This window comes from Pantherophis guttatus, chromosome 2 (genome assembly GCF_059756535.1).
Source record: "Pantherophis guttatus breed Tessera chromosome 2, ASM5975653v1, whole genome shotgun sequence".
In the NCBI taxonomy this organism is placed as follows: domain Eukaryota; kingdom Metazoa; phylum Chordata; class Lepidosauria; order Squamata; family Colubridae; genus Pantherophis; species Pantherophis guttatus.
In genome coordinates this window covers 9,809,679-9,831,930 of record NC_142064.1, presented here as the reverse complement: position 1 = coordinate 9,831,930, position 22,252 = coordinate 9,809,679, and the positions used below count along the sequence as shown (strand labels likewise).

Genomic DNA, 22,252 nt, shown 5'->3' with positions numbered 1-22,252 from the left:
CAGCTCTGCAGCGGCTCCTCCTCTGATCAGCCATTGACTCACCGACCGTCCCATTCACTTTAATGGGATGGCTGGTGATGCAGCAGTGAGACAACAAGGTGAGGGACGTGGCGGGCAGCAGGTGAGTGGATGCCCGCTAACAGGTGCTGCCATGATGGATCTGAAACAACAGGCGCTCTTTAAACATAAGGACTCATTCTTGCTGCTAGCTTAGAAGCTTTAATGTTATTATTGGCAAACAAAAATGAAGGTTTCCTATTTAGCTTGCAGAGCTTGGATTCATTGAATGAGTTGACCCAAAACGTAAATATTGCAGAATCTACAGCCTCATGCTACATAACTAAGCTCCATTTCACGCTGAATAAACTAAATTATTAATGTATCTTGAATAGAAAACTATCTTTAGGTAGATTTTTTACTCCAAAAGCATTTTATTAAGATATCATTCATTGGCATCCTTCAGTTTCAAGAGACTATGGTATTGTGCTCTGGAAAGAGGTCCTAAAACAGCATCTGGTTTGACTAAAAAGGCCAATTCGAGAGTGGCAATCCCTTCCACACTGAGGGCAGATACATTTGATCCCCTGCCCAGCCTCCAGATTTTGCTGGTTCCGGGACTGCCTCTTTGCCTCGGCCTGCCGAACAAGTGTCTCTTCGAATTGGAGAAGGCCATGCTGCGTCTTTAGCCTCCAAGCTGAACGATCGGAGGTCAAGGTTTCCCAGTCGTTAATGTCCATTCCCAGGGCCTTTAGGTCCCTCTTGCAGATATCATTATTATTATTTTATTTATTATTATTTTATTAGTCATATTTCTATGCCGCCCACTCTCCGAGGACTCTGGGCGGCTTACACCAAAGACAGTATAGTAAATAGCATATTGCCCCCAACAATCTGGGTCCTCATTTTACCCACCTCGGAAGGATGGAAGGCTGAATCAACCTTGAGCCGGTGAGATTTGATCCGCTGATCTGTTGAACTAGCAGTCAGCTGAAGTAGCTGCAGTACTGCACTCTAACCACTGCGCCACCTCGGCTCATTAAGATAGATTTGATAAAAAAACAAAACAAAACTGATTTAAATTAAAAAAAAATCCGATTTGAATTTTTAAAAATCCGATTTCTTTTTTTTTTTTGAAAAAAACAAACCATCAATTTTTATCCACCCTGCCTTCTTGGCTTCTTGATTGATGCTCAGATAATTTATGAAACTGGAGATGCCATACTTGGAAAGCAATTGGGATTTAGTCTGGTCCTTTTGTGTTTATTTTGAGCCGCATACATACCGTCTGAAGATGCTTGTGTGCGTTACGTAACAACCAAAAAGCGAGCTCCTGCTTCAAACCTTCTGTATTGGATATCTTTTCAGGCTTTTTTCCACCTTTGTTCTGTGGCTGGAAGAAGAAAGGTTTCAGAAAGGAGACACCTATATTCCCTCTTTGTCCAAGCAATACGATGGGCATCGGCTTGCCAAGATCATGCAGAACCAGCAGGTAAAAAAGTACGGATCGGTTGGGTTTAGGCCAGTGATGGTTAACCTTTTTGGTGCCGAGTGCCAAAAGCGCACGTGTGCACAAATGCACTAACCCCCAAAATGCATTGCGAGCGCCCACCACGCACAGGCCCCGCCCCGTGCATGCACATTCCACCCTACGCGCATGCCCCCTGCCCCCTGCCCCATTTGGGCTTCCAGGTTGGTGCGGTAGCCTTCCAGGCACAAAATGGGGGAGGGGGGCGCATGCTCAAACCCCCAAAATGCAATGCAAGCAGCCCCCGCGCATGCACGCGCATGTCCCCTACCTTCTGTGCATGCGCGGCAGAGACTCAAAGACCAGCTGGCTGGTGGGTAGTCTGCACGCATGCGTGGTGGAGCTGGACTGGGGAGATGGCTGGCGTGCCCGCAGAGAGGGCTCTGTGTGCCACCTGTGGCACGCATGCCATAGGGTCACCATCACGGCAGTGGTGGGTTCCTCCCGGTTCGGTCCGGTTCGGCCGAGCCGGTAGCGGTGATGATATGACGTCACCGAACCGGTTCTCCCCCCCCGCCCTCCCCCCCCAACGTTATTCTTACCTTTTATTTGGTACCACCCCCAATCTATTGCTGCCTCCTGAGTCCCAGCTGATGGCTAGAGGGAAAAAAACTGTTTAAACTCTTGCCGCGGGGCTTCAAAGGGCCGCCCTACAGCTGATCAGTGTTAAAAGCAAACAAATGAGTCGGGTCGTAAGTGCGAGGACTGGTCGTAAGTGCGAGGACCTTCCAGAAATGACTCTGACCAGCTAGCCATGCCCACCTAGTCACATGACCTCCAAGCCACACCCATAAAATAAGCCACGCCCACAGAACCGGTAGTAAAAAAAATTAGAACCCACCCCTGCATCACAGGGTTTAGGCTGTGAAAGGATGATTCATTACAGGCAGTCCTGTAGACTTAACGACCACAATTGAATCTAAAATTTCTGTTGCTAAGCGGAACATTTGTTGAGTTTGGCCCCATTTTTACGACCTTCCTTGCCATAATTGTTAAGTGAATCACTGCAGTTGTTAAGTTAGTCACACGGTTGTTAAAAGAATCTGGCTTCCCCATTGACTTTGCTTGTCACAAAAGGAGATCACGTGATCTCGGGACACCGCGACCGTCATAAATACGACTCAGTTGCCAAGCGTCTGCATTTTGACCACGTGACCGTGGGGATGCCGCAACGGTCATAAGGGTGAGAAACGGTCATAAGTCACTTTTTTTCCAGTGCCGTTGTAACTTCGAACATTCACTAAACGGAGTGTTGTAAGTGTTGTATTTCATACCTCTTTGGGACACCTCTGAAACCTACCTTGGAATACCACACTTGAGTTCTGCATACAGTTCTTGTTGTGGCCCGTCAGTGGCCTGTGCAGTTAGTAGCTGATTCGGACAGCGAGGAGGCTGGTGTGGTGCTCCGCCAGCAGCCTGTGCACAATGAGGAGGCTGGAGAAGATGTGGTGCCAGAGGCGGGGATTCAGCCAGGGCCTTCAGAACCTCCAGAAGCTCCTTTAAGTGAAGAGGACAAAAAGGAGGAGCCTCTTCTCGATGCACGGGTGCGCAGAGCTGCCAAAAGGCAGGAGTGGCTCCTTAGGAGGAGGTCTCCTCGAGAGTAAGGCCTGGGGCTAATTGGCCACTCCCTTAGCCTATTTAAGGAAGAATGCTGACTGAAGCAATTTGCAGGGAACAACTTAGTTCACATACCTTCGTGTCTTGATTCGGCTATTGTTTCTCTCTTGTCAGTTTTCCTGCAAATTGCTTCTGGGCATTCTGCTGACTACAGTAAGATTACAATTATCTGAAATACTGTACCTCAGAACTGAGTTATTATTCTCTGAATCCTTGTCTGCTGTTAATGTAGTTAAATTAACAGCCCTTGTTCAGAAAAGACTGATTTAAACTGTACTTGTGTTCGAACAACTACTAAGAAGGCTCATTAGTAGTCCTTAATTAGTAAACTAAGGTTTGCACGGACTTTGTGTGTGCTGCGTTCTTTGGGGTTCGTAGCTGGGGCAGAACAGTTCTGGTCACAAAAAAGATGTTGAGACCGTAGAACCATGATGGTGAACCTATGGCAAGTGTGTCACAGGTGGCACACAGAGCCCTTTCTGTGGGCACGTGCACTGTCGCCCGCTGCTCTTCTGGTTTCTGGCCGGCCAGCTGGTCTTCGTGGGTGCCGGAGCACCAGAAAACGGCCTGAAAACAGCCCAAAAAATGCCCAAAAAGCAGGCTGGCTTTCGGGCCATTTTCTGGGCCATTTTCTGGCCGTTTTGGGGCCTTTTTCAGGCCATTTTCTGAAAAACAGCCTGAAAATGCCCCCCAAAACGGCCTGAAAACAGCCCAAAAAACGCCCAAAAAGCAGGCTGGCTTTCGGCCCATTTTCTGGGCCATTTTCTGGCCGTTTTGGGGCCTTTTTCAGGCCATTTTCTGAAAAACAGCCTGAAAATGCCCCCCAAAACGGCCTGAAAACAGCCCAAAAAACGCCCAAAAAGCAGGCTGGCTTTTGGCCCATTTTCTGGGCCATTTCCTGGCCGTTTTGGGCCCTTTTTCAGGCCATTTTCTGAAAAGCAGCCTGAAAATGCCCCCCAAAACGGCCTGAAAACAGCCCAAAAAACGCCCAAAAAGCAGGTTGGCTTTTGGCCCATTTTCTGGGCCATTTTCTGGCCGTTTTGGGGCCTTTTTCAGGCCATTTTCTGAAAAACAGCCTGAAAATGCCCCCCAAAACGCCCTGAAAACAGCCCAAAAAACGCCCAAAAAGCAGGCTGGCTTTCGGGCCATTTTCTGGGCCATTTTCTGGCCGTTTTGGGGCCTTTTTCAGGCCATTTTCTGAAAAACAGCCTGAAAATGTCCCCCAAAACGGTCTGAAAACAGCCCAAAAAACGCCCAAAAAGCAGGCTGGCTTTCGGCCCATTTTCTGGGTTATTTTCTGGCCGTTTTTGGGCCTTTTTCAGGCCATTTTCTGAAAAACAGCCTGAAAATGCCCCCCAAAACGGCCTGAAAACAGCCCAAAAAACGCCCAAAAAGCAGGTTGGCTTTCGGCCCATTTTCTGGGCCATTTTCTGGCCGTTTTTGGGCCTTTTTCAGGCCATTTTCTGAAAAACAGCCTGAAAATGTCCCCCAAAATGGCCTGAAAACAGCCCAAAAAACGCCCAAAAAGCAGGCTGGCTTTCGGCCCATTTTCTGGGCCATTTTCTGGCCATTTTTGGGCCTTTTTCAGGCTATTTTCTGAAAAACAGCCTGAAAATGCCCCCCAAAACGGCCTGAAAACAGCCCAAAAAATGCCCAAAAAGCAGGCTGGCTTTCGGGCCATTTTCTGGCCGTTTTGGGGCCTTTTTCAGGCCATTTTCTGAAAAACAGCCTGAAAATGCCCCCCAAAACGGCCTGAAAACAGCCCAAAAAACGCCCAAAAAGCAGGCTAGCTTTCGGCCCATTTTCTGGGCCATTTTCTGGCCGTTTTTGGGCCTTTTTCAGGCCATTTTCTGAAAAGCAGCCTGAAAATGCCCCCCAAAACGGCCTGAAAACAGCCCAAAAAACGCCCAAAAAGCAGGCTGGCTTTCGGCCCATTTTCTGGGTTATTTTCTGGCCGTTTTTGGGCCTTTTTCAGGCCATTTTCTGAAAAGCAGCCTGAAAATGCCCCCCAAAACGGCCTGAAAACAGCCCAAAAAACGCCCAAAAAGCAGGCTGGCTTTCGGCCCATTTTCTGGGTTATTTTCTGGCCGTTTTGGGGCCTTTTTCAGGCCATTTTCTGAAAAACAGCCTGAAAATGTCCCCCAAAATGGCCTGAAAACAGCCCAAAAAACGCCCAAAAAGCAGGCTGGCTTTCGGCCCATTTTCTGGGCCATTTTCTGGCCATTTTTGGGCCTTTTTTCAGGCTATTTTCTGAAAAACAGCCTGAAAATGCCCCCCAAAACGGCCTGAAAACAGCCCAAAAAACGCCCAAAAAGCAGGCTGGCTTTCGGCCCATTTTCTGGGTTATTTTCTGGCCGTTTTTGGGCCTTTTTCAGGCCATTTTCTGAAAAACAGCCTGAAAATGCCCCCCAAAACGGCCTGAAAACAGCCCAAAAAACGCCCAAAAAGCAGGCTGGCTTTCGGCCCATTTTCTGGGTTATTTTCTGGCCGTTTTGGGGCCTTTTTCAGGCCATTTTCTGAAAAACAGCCTGAAAATGTCCCCCAAAACGGTCTGAAAACAGCCCAAAAAACGCCCAAAAAGCAGGCTGGCTTTCGGCCCATTTTCTGGGCCATTTTCTGGCCGTTTTTGGGCCTTTTTCAGGCCATTTTCCGAAAAACAGCCTGAAAATGCCTCCCAAAACGGCCTGAAAACAGCCCAAAAAACGCCCAAAAAGCAGGCTGGCTTTCGGCCCATTTTCTGGGCCATTTTCTGGCCGTTTTTGGGCCTTTTTCAGGCCATTTTCCGAAAAACAGCCTGAAAATGCCCCCCAAAACGGCCTGAAAACAGCCCAAAAAACGCCCAAAAAGCAGGTTGGCTTCCGGCCCATTTTCTGGGTTATTTTCTGGCCGTTTTTGGGCCTTTTTCAGGCCATTTTCTGAAAAACAGCCTGAAAATGCCCCCCAAAACGGCCCGGAAAACAGCCCAAAAAACAGTTTGAAAACGGCCCCAAAATCGGGCAAGAAACAGGCATGTGCATGCCGGCCAGCTGGTCTTCAGGTTTCTGGCGTTCCGGCCCACGCACATGCACACACATATATGTGCATTCTGGTTTGGGCACTCGGTGCCAAAAAGATTCACCATCACTGCTAGAAAGTGAACAGAGAACAGCAACAATGATCAGGGATCTGTAGGCTAAATTGTATGACGAACGATTGAGAGAGCTAGATCACTGAGAAGTAATGTCCTAAGTCACTTTATTCAGTGCTGGTGTAAATTCAAATGGTCCCAAAATGAATACCTGTAAGTGGAGGAGTCCTAGTCACAGGTTCCAGCGGCTGCTCAATTCTGACTTCACTGTGGATTTGACAAATTATTTTGAATAATCTGGAATGAGCTCCCCCCGGAGATACGGAGGATCCCGGATCTACGCACCTTCTGCCGCGCTCTCAAGACCTTTTTATTTCACCAGGCTGGTCTGGCCTAACCTCTCCCATTCTCTTTTTAATGTAAATTTTAATGTAAATTTTAATTTGTTCTTAACCTGGGGTTTTAAATTTGTCTTGGGCTAAATTGATTTAATTCGATTTTACTTCTGCTCTTAAGTTTTTGTATTCTATGTGTTTTATCTTGTGCCTGTTCACCACCCTGAGTCCTTCGGGAGTAGGGTGGTATATAAATGAAATGTAATGAAATGTAATGAATGACGCAGAAGTGTGATTGCACTTGTTCAAGTGGGGTGGGTGGATCTCAAGGCTTCCATTTCAATTGGCATCCATGGTACTTGGGAGCTACCCCAGTGGGGGTGGGGTTAAAGCAGGGGTGAAATGCTCCTGGTTCGGATCGGATCGCCCGATCCGGTAGCTATGGAGGTGGGTGGTTCGGAGAACTGGTAGCAAAAATTCCTGGCCCCCACCCCCCTAAGCCCAGCTGAGCCGCACAATCATCAGAGGCTTTTTTTTTTTTTTTAATTGAAAAAGTTTTTCAAATACAAGTTTTTCCCCCTTTTCCTCCCTTCTTCCCCAACCCGCCCTCACCACCCATCCCCCCCTGTGACTTCTTCTTCACAACAATAAGCTAATTCATAATTAATTACATAATATTTTACCATGCCCTTACTCACTCCTCAAAGTACTGACCCTTAGCATAATATTCTTATAACTCCGCTTTTCTCCGCTTTTCACAATCTACCCTTTTTCTCCTCCCCCAAACTTATAAAATATTATTATTATTACAACAACATAACTTTTACTTTTATATATATTAATTTAACATTTCAAAGCAGCCTTCTCCAAATTTATTCAGTTCTATCCAATTCTTCCACTCCCCAAAATATATGACTTAAAAATCCTTTTTCTTAAACTAATCAATCACTAAACTAGCCTATTTCAACCCAGTTTCCTGCAAGATTACCATGCACTACAATTCTAAATATAATCCACTGCCCACTCTGCTGAAATATACATATGTCTATATATACATTCCATTTTATAAAAAGAGAAAAGACAATAGCTTTAAATTTATAATTCATTTAGTATCTTCTTTGATGTCTTTCCACTAGATTGTTAAATCCGTCATCCATAATAGGGTAACATAGCATCCTGGTGCAACAGTTTATTCAAAATCTTCAGTCATCTTCTGCCCCCATCAATAAAGAGGCTTTTTTTTTTTACTTTTAAAAGCATTTTTTCTACAACCTCTTTGGCCGAAAAAATGCTTTTAATAGTAAAAAAAAAAAGCCTCTGATGATCGCGCGGCTCAGCTGGGATCGCCAAAGGCTTTTAAAAGAAAAAAAGCCTCTGCTGATCAGGCAACTCAACTGGGATCGTCAGAGGCATTTAAAAGAAAAAAAGCCTCTGCTGATCAGGCAACTCAGCTGGGATCGTCAGAGGCATTTAAAAGAAAAAAAGCCTCTGTTGATCAGGCAACTCAGCTGGGATCGTCAGAGCCTTTTGAAAGCATTTTTTTTACAACCTCTTCGCCGAAGAGGTTGTAGAAAAAATGGTTTTAAAAGTTAAAAAAAAAAAATTGGCCACGCCCACCCAGTCACATTACCTCCCCCCCACACCAAGCCACGCCCACAGAACCGGTAGTAACAAATTTTAGATTTCACCACTGGGTTAAAGTGAGTGCTTTAATCGATCTTGCTGGCAGTAATAATCTCTGGTCTTCCTTACTGGTGTTTCCTGCTGTGTCTTCCCTGCCGCTGGCTTGAAGGATCTCTGGATGGAATTTGTCAACGTTCATCAGATTCAGTGTGAATTCCAGGAAGCCTTAGACCTCTGGTTCCAAGTCAGAGTGGGACCCCTTCCTGCCTCCAGTGCTTCTCCAGTGCAGACAGACTTTACGGATCCTTTGTTAGGTATTTCATTCGTTCATTTGTTCGTTCATTCATTCATTCATTCATCCATTCATTCATAAAATTTATTTGGCTGCCCAACTCGCTTTTGGCGATTCTAGGTGGCTTACAGAAATAAAGCCTCAATAAAAGTAATAACAGCTGCAGAACTAAAAGATTTGGTTCGCTCCATGGGAAGACGTTGTAAGGCCATAATTCATGCTAAAGGTGACCCAACGAAGTATTAACTGACATGGTGATAATTTTTGTATATCTCGTTTTTTCACTTTCCTTCTTTATACTGTAACTGCTTTATACTGTAATGGCAAATCTTTCATAAAAGTGATTGCATTACATTCTTGATTAAATTATCTTTCCATTGATATATAATTTTATGGTACTACTCCCCAAAAAACTGGTCCTATTAGCTAGTTTTAGAAAATACACTTTTCCCAAAGGTTTCCACAATTTTGGCCACTGTTGTAGATGGAGCTTAAGAGAGGAGACCCTTAACATAACCTGCCTCTCTGCTCTGGTGAGTTGGGTACATGTAACTGGTCTTTTAAATAGCCTGGTCCTAGGTAGGATGATAACGTTTCTGTTATTTGGAAAACGTGGGAGCTTGTACATTTATACTTTCCTCCCTGCCTTCCTCCTGCGGTGGATCAGATAGACGGAACTGGGAAAAGATGACCCTTCAAATAATAATCGAAAGTCATGTATTTGGTGTTGTCGGTTCTTGAAGGTTTTGCAAAAGAGCTTTGGGGCACGTGGCCCTCATCGTGATTATTATAGCCCACTTTTATTACATGTTTGTCAGATCACCCTCCAGGAAAGTAGAGTAGGGTAGGGTAGGGTAAGATAGGAATAGGAATAGGAATAGGAATAGGAATAGGAATAGGGAATAGAATAGAATAGAATAGAATAGAATAGAATAGAATAGAATAGAATAGAATAGAATAGAATAGAATAGAATAGAATAGAATAGAAAATATGGAGTGGAGTGGGATGGGATGGGATGGGATGGAATGGAATGGAATGGAATGGAATGGAATGGAATGGAATGGAATAGAATAGAATAGAATAGAATAGAATAGAATAGAATAGAATAGAATAGAATAGAATAGAATAGAATAGAAAATATGGAGTGGAGTGGGATGGGATGGGATGGAATGGAATGGAATAGAATAGAATAGAATAGAATAGAATAGAATAGAATAGAATAGAATAGAATAGAATAGAAAATGAGTGGAGTGGGGTGGGATGGGATGGAATAGAATAGAATAGAATAGAATAGAATAGAATAGAATAGAATAGAATAGAATAGAATAGAAAATATGGAGTGGGATGGGATGGGATGGGATGGAATAGAATAGAATAGAATAGAATAGAATAGAATAGAATAGAATAGAATAGAATAGAAAATATGGAGTGGAGTGGGATGGGATGGAATGGAATGGAATGGAATGGAATGGAATGGAATAGAATAGAATAGAATAGAATAGAATAGAATAGAATAGAATAGAAAAGAAAATATGGAGTGGGATGGGATGGAATGGAATAGAATAGAATAGAATAGAATAGAACAGAAAATATGGAATGGAGTGGGATGGAATGGAATAGAATAGAATAGAATAGAATAGAATAGAATAGAATAGAATAGAATAGAATAGAATAGAATAGAATAGAATAGAATAGAAAATATGGAGTGGAATGGAATGGAATGGAATGGAATAGAATAGAATAGAATAGAATAGAATAGAATAGAATAGAATAGAATAGAATAGAATAGAATAGAATAGAAAATATGGAGTGGAATGGAATGGAATGGAATGGAATGGAATAGAATAGAATAGAATAGAATAGAATAGAATAGAATAGAATAGAATAGAATAGAATAGAATAGAATAGAATAGAATTCTTTATTGGCCAAGTGTGATTGGACACACAAGGAATCTGTCTTGGTGCATATGCATTAGTATTAGATTCAAATGTTGCTGCACTGATAAATTAGATGGCCTGTTGTTTGTGGGGAACAATGTGATTTCTGATTCAACTTTTTCATTTGGTAATAATAACCTCTGTTTTCAACCTTGGTCATTTTAAGACGGGAGGACTTCAACTCCCAGAATTCCCCAGCCAGCAATTGAGGTCTACCCATCTTTAAATGCCCAAGCTTGATAAACACTGTTCCAGGCTATTGTCCCAAAAGTGCTTTTTTTAAAAGGCAACTGGGCTTTGTTTTTACTTGAAGATGTTTTGCTTCTCATCCAAGAAGCTTCTTCAGTTCTGACAATGAATGGTATAGAATGGATTTATTTATTTATTTATTAATCAAATTTGTATTCCTTGCCGTCATTTGGTCGTCGGCATTCTTTCTGAGAGCCATTGAGACCACTTGAAGCTTTATCTGTGGCCTCAGGATCACCTGAATAGTGCAAATGGAGGTGGAACCTTCTAGGAACTGCTCAAAGGACCATGTTGTGAAACAGGAGATGGGATGGTGGCGTATCCCTCCCCCTTTTTTGAGGGAGGGCTGTTCAGTCTTAATGTAGATGGCCTCTTTGACCCTTCTTTCAAACCAGTGATCCTCTCTGTCCAGAATGTGAAGATGGTTGAATGTGGACTCAACCCTGACCTCCATAACTGAGAATCTCCATGGATATTCCTTGGAGTCCATGGCCACACTTGGAATATTGCATTCAGTTTTGGTCGCCATGATGTAAAAAAGATGTGGAGACTCTGGAAAGACTGCAGAGAAGAGCCACAAAGATGATTTGGGGACTGGAGGCTAAAACATATGAAGAATGGTTGCAGGAACTGGGTATGTCTAGTTTGATGAAGAGAAGGACTAGGGGAGACATGATAGCAGTCTTCCTATATCTCAGGGGCTGCCACAAAGAAGAGGGAGTCAAGCTATTCTCCAAAGCACCTGAGGGCAGGACAAGAAGCAATGGGTGGAAACTAATCAAGGAGAGAAGCAACTTAGAACTAAGGAGGAATTTCCTGACAGTTAGAACAATTAATCAGTGGAACAGCTTGCCTCCAGAAGTTGTGACTGCTCCAACACTGGAAATTTTTAAGAAAATGTTGGATAACCATTTGTCTGAAGTGGTGTAGGGTTTCCTGCCTGGGCAGGGGGTTGGACTAGAAGACCTCCAAGGTCCCTTCCAACTCTTCTATTCTATTCTATTCTATTCTATTCTATTCTATTCTATTCTATTCTATTCTATTCTATTCTATTCTATTCTATTCTATTCTATTCTATTCTATTCTATATTATCTGTTCTGTTCTGTTCTGTTCTGTTCTGTTCTGTTCTGTTCTGTTCTGTTCTGTTCTGTTCTATTCTATTAAGATTCCAGATTATTGTTGGTTGCAGGTTATTAAGATGCTCGGCCACCTGAAAGACAAACACCTCCCAAATATATTCATCTTCCAAGAAAGCAATAATTGGTGGTGAATGCTTTACATCTTTTCCATTTTTCCCCCACCAGCTAAGGAGAGGATTATCAGCAGCTTGAAGAAGTACGATGTGCCCCAGTCCCCTCTGTCTCTTCAGCCAATGAAAGCTCCTGTGCCTGTCATTTCTCCAGCTAGCTTGGTAAATCAGCACGAAGCCAAACAATTGACTTGCACTAACCTCAGGACCTTTCAACAGCATGCCAGGTAAGAATTTTTCTTTTTCTCTTTTGCTGTGTGTGGTTTTCTCTCTTCTGAACTGCATTTAGCTATGGTGTCCTTTTTTTTTTTTTTGTAAAGTTTTTTTTTTTTTTTTTACACAAACACACACACAAACATACAATGTACATGTTTTCATGTAATATTCTAATTTTCTGAGATTGTGAATTTGGGGTTTTCATGAGCTGTAAGCCATAATCATCAAAATTATGACAAATCAAGTCTTGAACTATCTCGCTTTGCATGTAATGAGTCTATCTCATATATTAGTTTCACCTTTTAAGTTGCATTACTGAAATAAATGAACTTTTGCACGATATTCTAATTTTTCAAGTTTCACCTGTCTTTTTGCTGAACAGAGTATTTGACTGGTTAACAAATTTAAACAATTTTTAGTCCTTTCAACTAAAATTACAATTTCTGTACCTCCTTTTTTGCCATAATATATATTTTCATCTATTTTGTACCAATATTACCCTTCATTTTCATCTCTAATTTTGACCAAATTCCATTTTCCCTTCTATTCTATATTAAACCCCTTCCCGTTATCATCTAATTTTTATATCCATCATCAAATTAATTAATTATGTGGTGTTACAGTTATTTAATACTTATATTAATAATAAACCCACTTATTTTATAACATACATTTCCTTAACTAATACAATTCAACATTTTAATATAAATCAGTTGATTATATAGATATCTTTTTCATTTATATGTGAACCAGAAGGAAAAAAAAACCTTAATTGAATTTAAACATATTCTAACTATTATCCTCTAATCATATAGCTTTCCCCCTGTATTATTCCAAATCATCACTTAATCGTTTGTACATACACTACCGTAAACCATTAAAAACATTTCAGTTATTAGCTATGGTGTCCTTTAAGTACATCCAACCGAGCTCGGGGTGATTTGACAGCAATCTTCCAATATTTGAGGGGTTGTCACAGAAGAGGACTGGTATTTTGGCGGTCTCTGATGTGGCTCCGATAGAAATAAAGACAGAGTCACAGTATTTGCCTCCATAAGCTATATGTGTTTATTCAGCTGAATAAACTCAAAGTCAGAGGGAACCCTGAAGACACTTTGACAATCATATTTATATGTTTGCTAAATTGTTTACTTCATCACCCAGAAGATTCCTGATCAATTAGGGTGGGGTAGAGTGTCGACCTATTCTCCAAAGCACCTGAACGCAGGAGAAGAAGAAATGGATGAAATTAAAAAGAGATTCAGCCTAGAAGGAGAAATTTCCTGACAGTAAGAACAATTAATCAGTGGATTCCAGACAAATGGTTGTCCAATATCTTCTTAAAAACGTCCAGTGATGGAGCACCCACAGCCTCTGGAGGCAAGTTGTTCCACTGATGAATTGTTCTTTTGCCTCCAGAGGTTATAGGTGCTCCAACAGTGGAGGTTTTTCAGAAGAGACTGGACAGCCAATTGTCTGGAATGGGGGAAGGTCTCCTGCTTGAGCAGGGGGCTGGACTAGAAGACCTCCAAGGTCCCTTCCAACTCTGTAACACTGTTACCGTGTTTCCCCGAAAATAAGACCCTGTCTTATATTTTTTTTTGAACCTCGAAATAAGTGCTTGGCCTTATTTTTGGGGATGTCTTATTTCTTTGGGGTGCGTGGAGTAAGACGGGGCTCCTCTTGCCGTCTTACCTGATTTCCAGCTCTGTCTCCCTAACCAGAGAAAATGGCGGGGACCGGCTGCACATGCATTTAAATATTTTTGGGGAGGGCTTATTTTCGGGGAGGGGCCTATTTTAGCCCATGCGCGTAAAAGCCTGATTGGGCTTATTATCAGGGGATGTCTTATTTTAGGGGAAACAGGATACACTGTTACTATGTGAAATTGTCTTCACTTTCTTTCTTTTGACCAGGTTTAGATAAAGTGGGACTCTGTAAAGCACTCAGGAATTCCTGAGTTTCTACTGGACAGTGAATGTTTTATGATTAGACAGGCCTATCATAGAGCCCATGTTACAGTGAGAAGCTTTTGATGGCAGCCATATAATCCTAGAAAAAAGACAGGGCTGCTTTAATAAGATCTAGACAGGAGCTGTATTCAACACGCCTGCAATCTCTGAAGTGCCGCTTTTGAATCAGATCAGGGGTGGGATTCTACCCGTTCGGACCGGTTCGGGCAAACTGGTAGCTCCGACGATCAGCTGGGAGAGAACCAGTTCGCCACAACGATCAGATAGGCCCACCAGCCTGCGCTATTTTCCTACCTTTATCTTCTCAGCTGATTCGCACGGCAGAGCAGATTGCCGCGCCTCAGCTGTGTTTCTCCTCTGAAGAAACGCGGAAGTGAAAATTTCTTCAAACTGCGCACACGCACGATCACCAAACCGGTTGTTAAAACCAGAAGGATCCCACCACTGAATCGGATCACAAGCACAGTGCAACCTGAAGGGAAGCCTTCCCCCAGGTTTCAAATTCCAAATGGGTACAATGGTTCCAAAGATTGTCCATCTGTTGTGGCCCGTCAGCGGCCTGTGCAGATTGTAGCTGATTCTGACAACAAGGAGGCTGGTGTGGTGTTTAGAGTAAGGCTTGGGACTAATTGGCCACTCCCTTAGGCTATTTAAGGAGGAATGCCAACTGAAGCAATTTGTAGGGAACAATTTTAGTTCACTCTACTTCGCGTCTGGATTCTCTGCAAATTGCTTCTGGGCTTTCTGCCAACCATAGTAAGATTGTGATTACTTTATCTTTGGTTTCTTGTAGGCTGTTAAGAAAGTTTGTTAACAGCCTTTGTTTGAAAAAGACTGAGTTATTTTAGTAAATTAAGTTTTGTACAGACTTTGTGTGTGCTGCGTTCTTTGGGGTCCGTAGCTGGGACAGAACACCATCCCACATTTCTCAAAAGAGAGACCTCCTACTTCAGTCTCCTTCGTTTGCCTGGTCTAATATTTTCCTTGATGTACACAACGTCCTTGTCTCTCAACTGCATGAATGGTTGTTGTTCAATTTCAGACTGGCAGCACTTCGGGAATCCCAGCAAGTGGCTTTCAGTAGCGAAATCCTGGACACTCTGCCAAAACTTTATACCAACCGAGAAGAACACGTTACTCTTCACCTGGAATGTCGGGGTGGATCTGGTAAAAGTTGCCACGGAGCGGCTCATGTAACAATCCAGGTTAGAGCAGAAGTGCCCGCCTCTTCCTCTTTGAGGGTATCAGCCTGCTCTCCCTCTAATGTCTGCCTATTCTGTAGATCACAGGGTTGGTTTTGTTTTATTTTTGCATGGGGTCCTGCAATTTCTGCAATCATTGGGCTAGAACCGTGATGGCAAACCTATGGGACGCGTGCTGGAAGTGGCATGCAGAGTCATCTCTCCGGGCATGCGAGCCATCACCCGTTGCTCCAATGCAGTGATGGCTAACCTTTTTGGCACTAAGCGCCCAAAGTGTGCACGTGTACACCCCATGAATGTACGTGCGACCACCCGCAGGCACGTACGACCACCCCATATGTGCCCCACGCATCATGGCTCTAATGGGTTTTGCCACGCTGGCCAGCTGGTCTTCATGCGCACAGGAGTGCCGGAAACCGGATGAGCAGCCACTCGGTATGCATGTACTTTCCAGGAATGACCAACTGGTATTCCAGTTTCTGGCACGCATGCGCACGCGAAGAACAACTGGCCGGTGTGCATCTATGCGCTGGAAACCGGAAGATCATCTTTCCGGTGCGTGCATACACACCGGGTAGCTGCTTTTCTGGCTTCCGGCACGTGCGCTGTTAAGGAATTCACAGAGCAACCCTTGAGTAGCAACGGTGTGCACATGAAACCAATTGAGAGCAGTTGTGAAATAACACAGCCAACACTGTGTAGAGCCTTGGTAGTACAGTGGTCTAAGGCACCCTGTTATTAAGCTGGTTATTAAGACCAGCTGCCTGCAATTACTGCAGGTTCGAATCTCGCCAAGGCTCAAGGTTGACTCAGCCTTCCATCCTTTCTAAGGTAGGTAAATTGAGGACCCAGTTGTGGGGGCAATAAGCTGACTTTGTATAAATATACAAAAGGATGAAGGCTATTGCTGAGCACATTGTAAGCCGCCCTGAGTCTCCGGAGAAGGGCGGCATATAAATCAAATTAAAAAACAAACAAACACACACAGATAAACTGAGTTGTGTTTACTTTCAGGAAAATAGTAATAAGGCACAGTCCAATAAACAGTCCAGGTCATACACAGATAAAGCAGTAGATAGTAAAACAATAGTCCAGGGATAATCCAATAACGAAGTCTTCTTACCAGTCATCATAGTCATACACAATAAACAGTTGCAAACAGTAGCAAACACAGCAAAGAGCAGTAAACAGCAGTAATGCTCGGCAAAGAGCAATAATGATCAGCAAAGAGAAACAAACCATGTTTCAAGCTTCCTCTTAAGGACATTGGCTACAGAGCAAACCAATCAGGACACAGTATGATGCAATACAGCAATATAGTCTTAAAGCTATAATGCTGGTTTATATATTGCCAACCCAACAAGTTAGGTAATTATCATTTCCTAACATGCGCGCCCGTTCCGGTTTCGGCATTCGGTGCCAAAAAAGTTCGCCAGCACTGGGCTAGAGGGCTGATGATGGAAAGGACTCTGCTTCCTGATTTATACAGGTAGTCTTCTACTTAGGACCATCGCTGAGCTTAAAATTTCTATTGCTAAGTGTTTTGTTAAGTGAGGTTTGCCCCGTTATACCACCTTGCTCGCCACCGTTGTTATGTGAATCACTTGCATTGTTAAGTTAGCAACACGGTTGTTAAGTGAGTCTGGCTTCCCCCTTGATTTTGCTTGTCAGAAGGTCATACAAGGTATTCACATGATCTGGGGACGCTAAAACCGTCATAAATATGAATCAGTTGCCAAGCATCTGAATTTTTATCATGTGTCCACGGGAGAATGCTGCAATGGTTGTAACTGGGAAAAACGGTCTTAAGTCGCATCTTTCAGCGCCAGTGTAACTTTGAATGCTCACTAAACAAACTGTCGTAAGTTGGACTCCCTGTAATTCCTCACTTCCCGAGGGAAATTCTGTTCTAGTTCCCTTTTTGCCTCTGCCATCAGAAAATGAATTGTGGCGGGGCAGCTGTTGCAAATCTAACGTAATAACAGTTGATTTTATTGGATTATTGTAATATTGAATTAATTTATTAGTCAAATGCAACCACGTATTCTCTCCATTTTTAGTTCGAGGGCAAACACAAAAATGAAGCCGTCAACCAGCACCTGCACATTTTGGAGAAAGAAATGAAGCACCTGCAGGCAGAAGCTGCTCAGATGCCTCCTCTGACTGTTGTAGGAGCCGCGGTCTACGTGGAGAACTTCATAACGTGAGTTCTGCCGTGAAATCTTGTCTTGCGTGTGTTTCTGATCCTGAGCAATAGCACTTAGACTTATATACCATTTCATAGCGCTTTTACAGCCCTCTCTAAGCTGTTTACAGAGTCAGCCTATTGCCCCCAACAATCTGAGTCCTCGTTTTACCTACCTCGGAAGGATGGAAGGCTGAGTCAACCTTGAGCCTAGTGAGATTTGAACTGCTGAACTGCAGCTAGCAGTCAGCTGAAGTAGCCTGCAGTACTGCACTCTAACCACTGCACCAACTCGGCTCTTGGAAACCAGGTCCCCAAAATGCTTTTTTCAAGAGGCAACTGGACTTCCTTGTTTTTTCTATGAAGACAATTCGCTTTTCATCCAAGAAGCTTCTTTATCTCTTGACTGGATGGTGGGCAATGGAAGGATTTATATTCCTTGCAGACAGCTGGTCATTTGCATTCTTTTAGAGAGTCGTTGAGGCCGCTTGGAGGTTAGGGTTAGGGTCAACAGAGAGAGAGAGGGATACGACATCATTTATCTCCAGGCTACAACACATTCCTTTCAGGAGTTCCCAGAAGGTTCCACAACCATTTGCACTATTCAGGTGACGCTGAGGACACAGTGACTCTCTTACGGTTTTGCTGTAAACCAGAAGTAGAATAGAATTAGAATTAGAATAGAGAATTGAATTGAATTGAATTGAATTGAATTCTTTATTGGCCAAGCGTGATTGGACACACAAGGAATTTGTCTTTGGTGCATACGCTCTCAGTGTACATAAAAAGAAAAGATACATTCGTCAAGAATCATAAGGTGCAACACTTCATGATAGTCATGGGGAACAAATAAGCAATCAAATCATACTAGGAAACAATCTCAATATAAACTATAAGGATACAAGCAACAAGTTACAGTCGTGCAGTCCTAAGTGGGAGGAGATGGATGATGGGAACGATGAGAAGATTAATAGTAATAGTAATGCAGACTTAGTGAATAGTTTGACGGTGTTGAGGGAATTATTTGTTTAGCTTGTGTCTAGTTGTTCTGGTGTGCAGTGCTCTATAGCGTCGTTTTGAGGGTAGGAGTTGAAACAATTTATGTCCAGGATGCAAGGGTAGATGCTAATACCGTGTTTCCCCGAAAATAGGACCCTGTTTTATATTTTTTTGAACCCTCAAATAAGCACTTGGCCTTATTTTCGGGGAGGTCTTATTATTTTGGGGTGCATGGAGCAAGACGGGGCTTCTCTTGCCATCTTACCTGATTTCCAGCTCTGTCTCCCTAACCCTAACCAGAGGAAATGGCAGGGACCAGCTGCGCATGTGTTTAAATATTTTCAGGGGAGGGCTTATTTTTGGGGAGGGCCTTATTTTCAGGGGAGGGCTTATTTTTGGGGAAACACGGTGGTAGATACTAAATAAATAGTAGATGCTAAATCTTACCACTTGACTGCATAATTTTATTTATGGTGCTTGTCCAAACCCTGAATAACATTACTGTTATCCATCCTTCGCTTACGTGTTTTTTAAATCTCGATTTTTCTCCTTGCCACCAGAGGTTTAATAAATATCTATAAGCTCCAGCCTACACCAAGGATTCAACGAATTGGCATCAGTCTGTTCTTTGCGGTGGTGGAATATGTCTGCGATGAAACGCAGCGTCACCCCCCATCCAGACAGTTCTTCACTTCCTGTATCGAGGTCCTTGGCCAGGTGAGTTGTTTGCGGTAGGATTCTCTCACCGATAAAACCGAGTTATCTGTTGACACCGATTTAGAATTCTGCGATGAATTATTTTAATAGGCCACCAAGAACTTGCTAAAATGGATGGGAAATAAGATATGTATGCTATTCAATAAATAAGCTATGTAGAGAATTTTGAAAGTTGCCTTATTGGTAAAATCGAGAGAGGGAGGGACGGAGGAAGGAAGGAAGGGAGGGAGGGAGGAAGGAAGGAAGGAAGGAAGGAATAGCAATAGCACTTAGATTTATATACCGCTTCACAATGCTTTACAGCCCTCTCTAAGCGGTTTACAGAGTCAGCCTATTGCCCCCAACAATCTGGGTCCTCGTTTTACTGATCTCAGAAGGATGGAAAGCTGAGTCAACCTTGACCCCATCAGCATCGAACTCCTGACAGTGAGCAGTGAGTTAGCCTGCAATACTGCATTTTAACCATTGTGTCTCCAGAAGGGGAGGGAGGGAATGAGGGAGGAAAGGAAGGAAGGAAGGAAGGAAGGATAGCAATAGCAGTTAGACTTATATTAATTATATATTAATTATATAATTAATAATTATATATTAATTATATATTAATAGCAGTTAGACTCCATAGTGCTTTACAGCCCTCTCTAAGCGGTTTACTCTGCCCCCAACAATCTGGGTCCTCATTTTACTGACCTCAGAAGAATGGAAAGCTGAGTCAGCCTTGAGCCCCATCAGGATCGAATTACTGATTTTGGGCAGACTGAACCTGCAATACTGCACCATGACTACGGATAGTCCTTGACTTACAATAATTCATTTAGTGACCATTCGAAGTCAAAACATCCCTGAAAAACCTGACCTATGACCATTTTTCACTCTTATGACTTTGCAGCATCCCCATGGTCACATAATCAAAATTCAGATGCTTGGCAACTGACTCATATTTATGACGGTTGCAGTGTCCTGGTGTGTGTGTGTGTGTGTCACGTGATCCCCTTTTGCGACCTTCGGGCGAGTGAAGTCCATGGGGAAGCCGGATTCACTTAACAACTGTGCGACTAAGTTAGCAACTGCAGTGATTCACTTAACAACTGTGGCAGGAAAGGTCGTAACATGGGGCAAATTTCACTGAATAACTGTCTCGCTTAGCAACATGAATTTTGGGGTTCCATTGTGGTCATAAATTGAATAGTGCGGTGGCCTAGAGGTGGAGCCTCCTCATAATCAGGAGGCTGTGAGTTTGATCCTAGGTAGAGGCAGATATTTCTCTCTCTGGGCACGATGAGAATATATCTGCTGCGAACCCTGCATTGGCAACAGGAAAGGCATCCAGCCAGTAAATACTCAGCTCCATTCAGTTGCCCAGACTCCACCCCGCAAGGGATTACGGGGTCATTAAACGGCAAACATTGTGGTCATAAATTGAGGACTACCTGTATGGGCCTTCAGACCCTTTTATCATCTGTATTGCTGTTTTTGGCACACTTTCGAGGGTCTCGGCATCCTGGGGAGACCCTGCAGGATTGAATGTTGTGTGAACGAAGCCTCGGTCTTATTTCTCGTTCCAGGTGTTCATTGCCGGGACCAAGTCCGAATGTCAGCGGGTTCTACAAACCATTCTGAAGAACCGAAGACTTTGCACATTGCTGTCTCCTTACTTCACTCCTGTTGCCTCTCCGGAGGAATTTGTCAACTTGTACGAGAAAGTTGTGGCTTTCCTGGGTGACGACAACGGCGATGTCATTTTCATGCTGCTGACAAAGGCAAGAGAGGGGATTGCCATGTGGCTTTTGTCTGAGTAATTAATCTGGGAGTCTCCCCACCCCCAACCCCAACCCCCGAAAGCAATGCCTGGATTTTAAGGGTTTCGTGCTTCCCAGGAAGGTAATCATGGGTGGGATTGAGCTGGTTTGGACCAGTTCAGGCGAATCGGATGGTAATTTTACATCTGGTTCACCGAACCGATAGTTGCAAGGACTGGCTGGCCACGCCCACCCAACCCCTCCCAGGAGTCTCCACGCAGCCCGTTTTGGATGCCAGGTAAGTGTAGCACCCCCGTGGAAGCTCTGGGAGGGCGAAAAACAAGCCTCCCAAAAGTTCAGGAAGTCTGAAAATGGACCTGTTTCCGGCCTCCGGAGGGTCTCTGGAGCCCGGGGGAAGCTGTTTTTATTATTTATTTATTTATTATTTTATTTATTGAATTTATATACCGCCCTTCTCCCCGAAGGGACTCAGGGCGGTGAAGAGCCGAAAATTAAAATAACATACAATATAAAAGTTAAGATAACTAAAAATAAATTAAATTAATCAGCCTCCCAATTTAAAACCCCAAGCTATACAATTAAAAACTAACCCATAAAACCTATTCAGGCCAGGCCGGCTTGCTGAAATAAAAACGTCTTCAGGGCCTTTAAGAAAGTGCGGAGATCCAGGATCAGCCGTATTCCGGGAGGTAGCTCGTTCCAGAGGGCAGGTGCTCCCGCAGGGAAGGCTCTCCCCCTGGGGGCCGCCAGTCGACATTGCTTGACCGACGGCATCCTGAGGAGGCCCTCTCTGTGAGAGCGTATTGGCTGGTGGGAGGTTATCGGTAGCAGAAAGCGGTCTCGTAAATACCCTGGCCCTAAGCCATGGAGCGCTTTAAAGGTGAGTACCAACACCTTGAAGCGCACCCGGAAGACCACCGGGAGCCAGTGCAGCTCGCGCAGGAGAGGTGTTATATGGGAGCGCCATGTCGCTCCCGTAATCGCCTACGCGGCTGCATTCTGGACCAGTTGGAGCCTCCGGGTGCTCCTCAAGGGGAGCCCCATGTAGAGAGCATTACAGAGCCTCCCGGAGGCTCGAGGAAAGCTTGGGGAGCTCCCGGAGCTTGGGGAGGGTGAAACACCCCCCTCTGCCATGGTGCAGGAAGCTGAGTAGGCCACGCCCACCATGGCCACGCCCACTCAGCAACAGGGCAGAGAAGCGGTTGCTCAAATTTTTGAATCCCATCCGTGAGGGTAATAATTTGCCTTTTCTCTCAAATGGACTCAAAGCAGTTTTTTTAAAAAAAAATATTATTATTATTAAAAA

At 43.8% G+C, this 22,252-nt stretch overlaps 1 protein-coding gene across 2 annotated transcripts in view; it reads left to right on the top strand.

Moving 5' to 3' along the window:
• The window catches only part of EPG5 (ectopic P-granules 5 autophagy tethering factor), a 122,947-nt gene that overhangs the window by 65,133 nt on the left and 35,562 nt on the right, over positions 1-22,252 (top strand). For both annotated transcript variants that reach the window (XR_015732036.1, XM_060690777.2), the window contains exons 24-30: positions 1,366-1,489; positions 8,337-8,481; positions 11,953-12,124; positions 15,129-15,291; positions 17,349-17,491; positions 19,033-19,189; positions 20,752-20,946. Coding sequence is in view for 1 of the 2 variants with exons in the window: in XM_060690777.2 (XP_060546760.2) it covers positions 1,366-1,489; positions 8,337-8,481; positions 11,953-12,124; positions 15,129-15,291; positions 17,349-17,491; positions 19,033-19,189; positions 20,752-20,946 (1,099 nt within the window). In the remaining variant the exon portion in view is untranslated. The remainder of the gene's footprint in view (positions 1-1,365; positions 1,490-8,336; positions 8,482-11,952; positions 12,125-15,128; positions 15,292-17,348; positions 17,492-19,032; positions 19,190-20,751; positions 20,947-22,252) is intronic.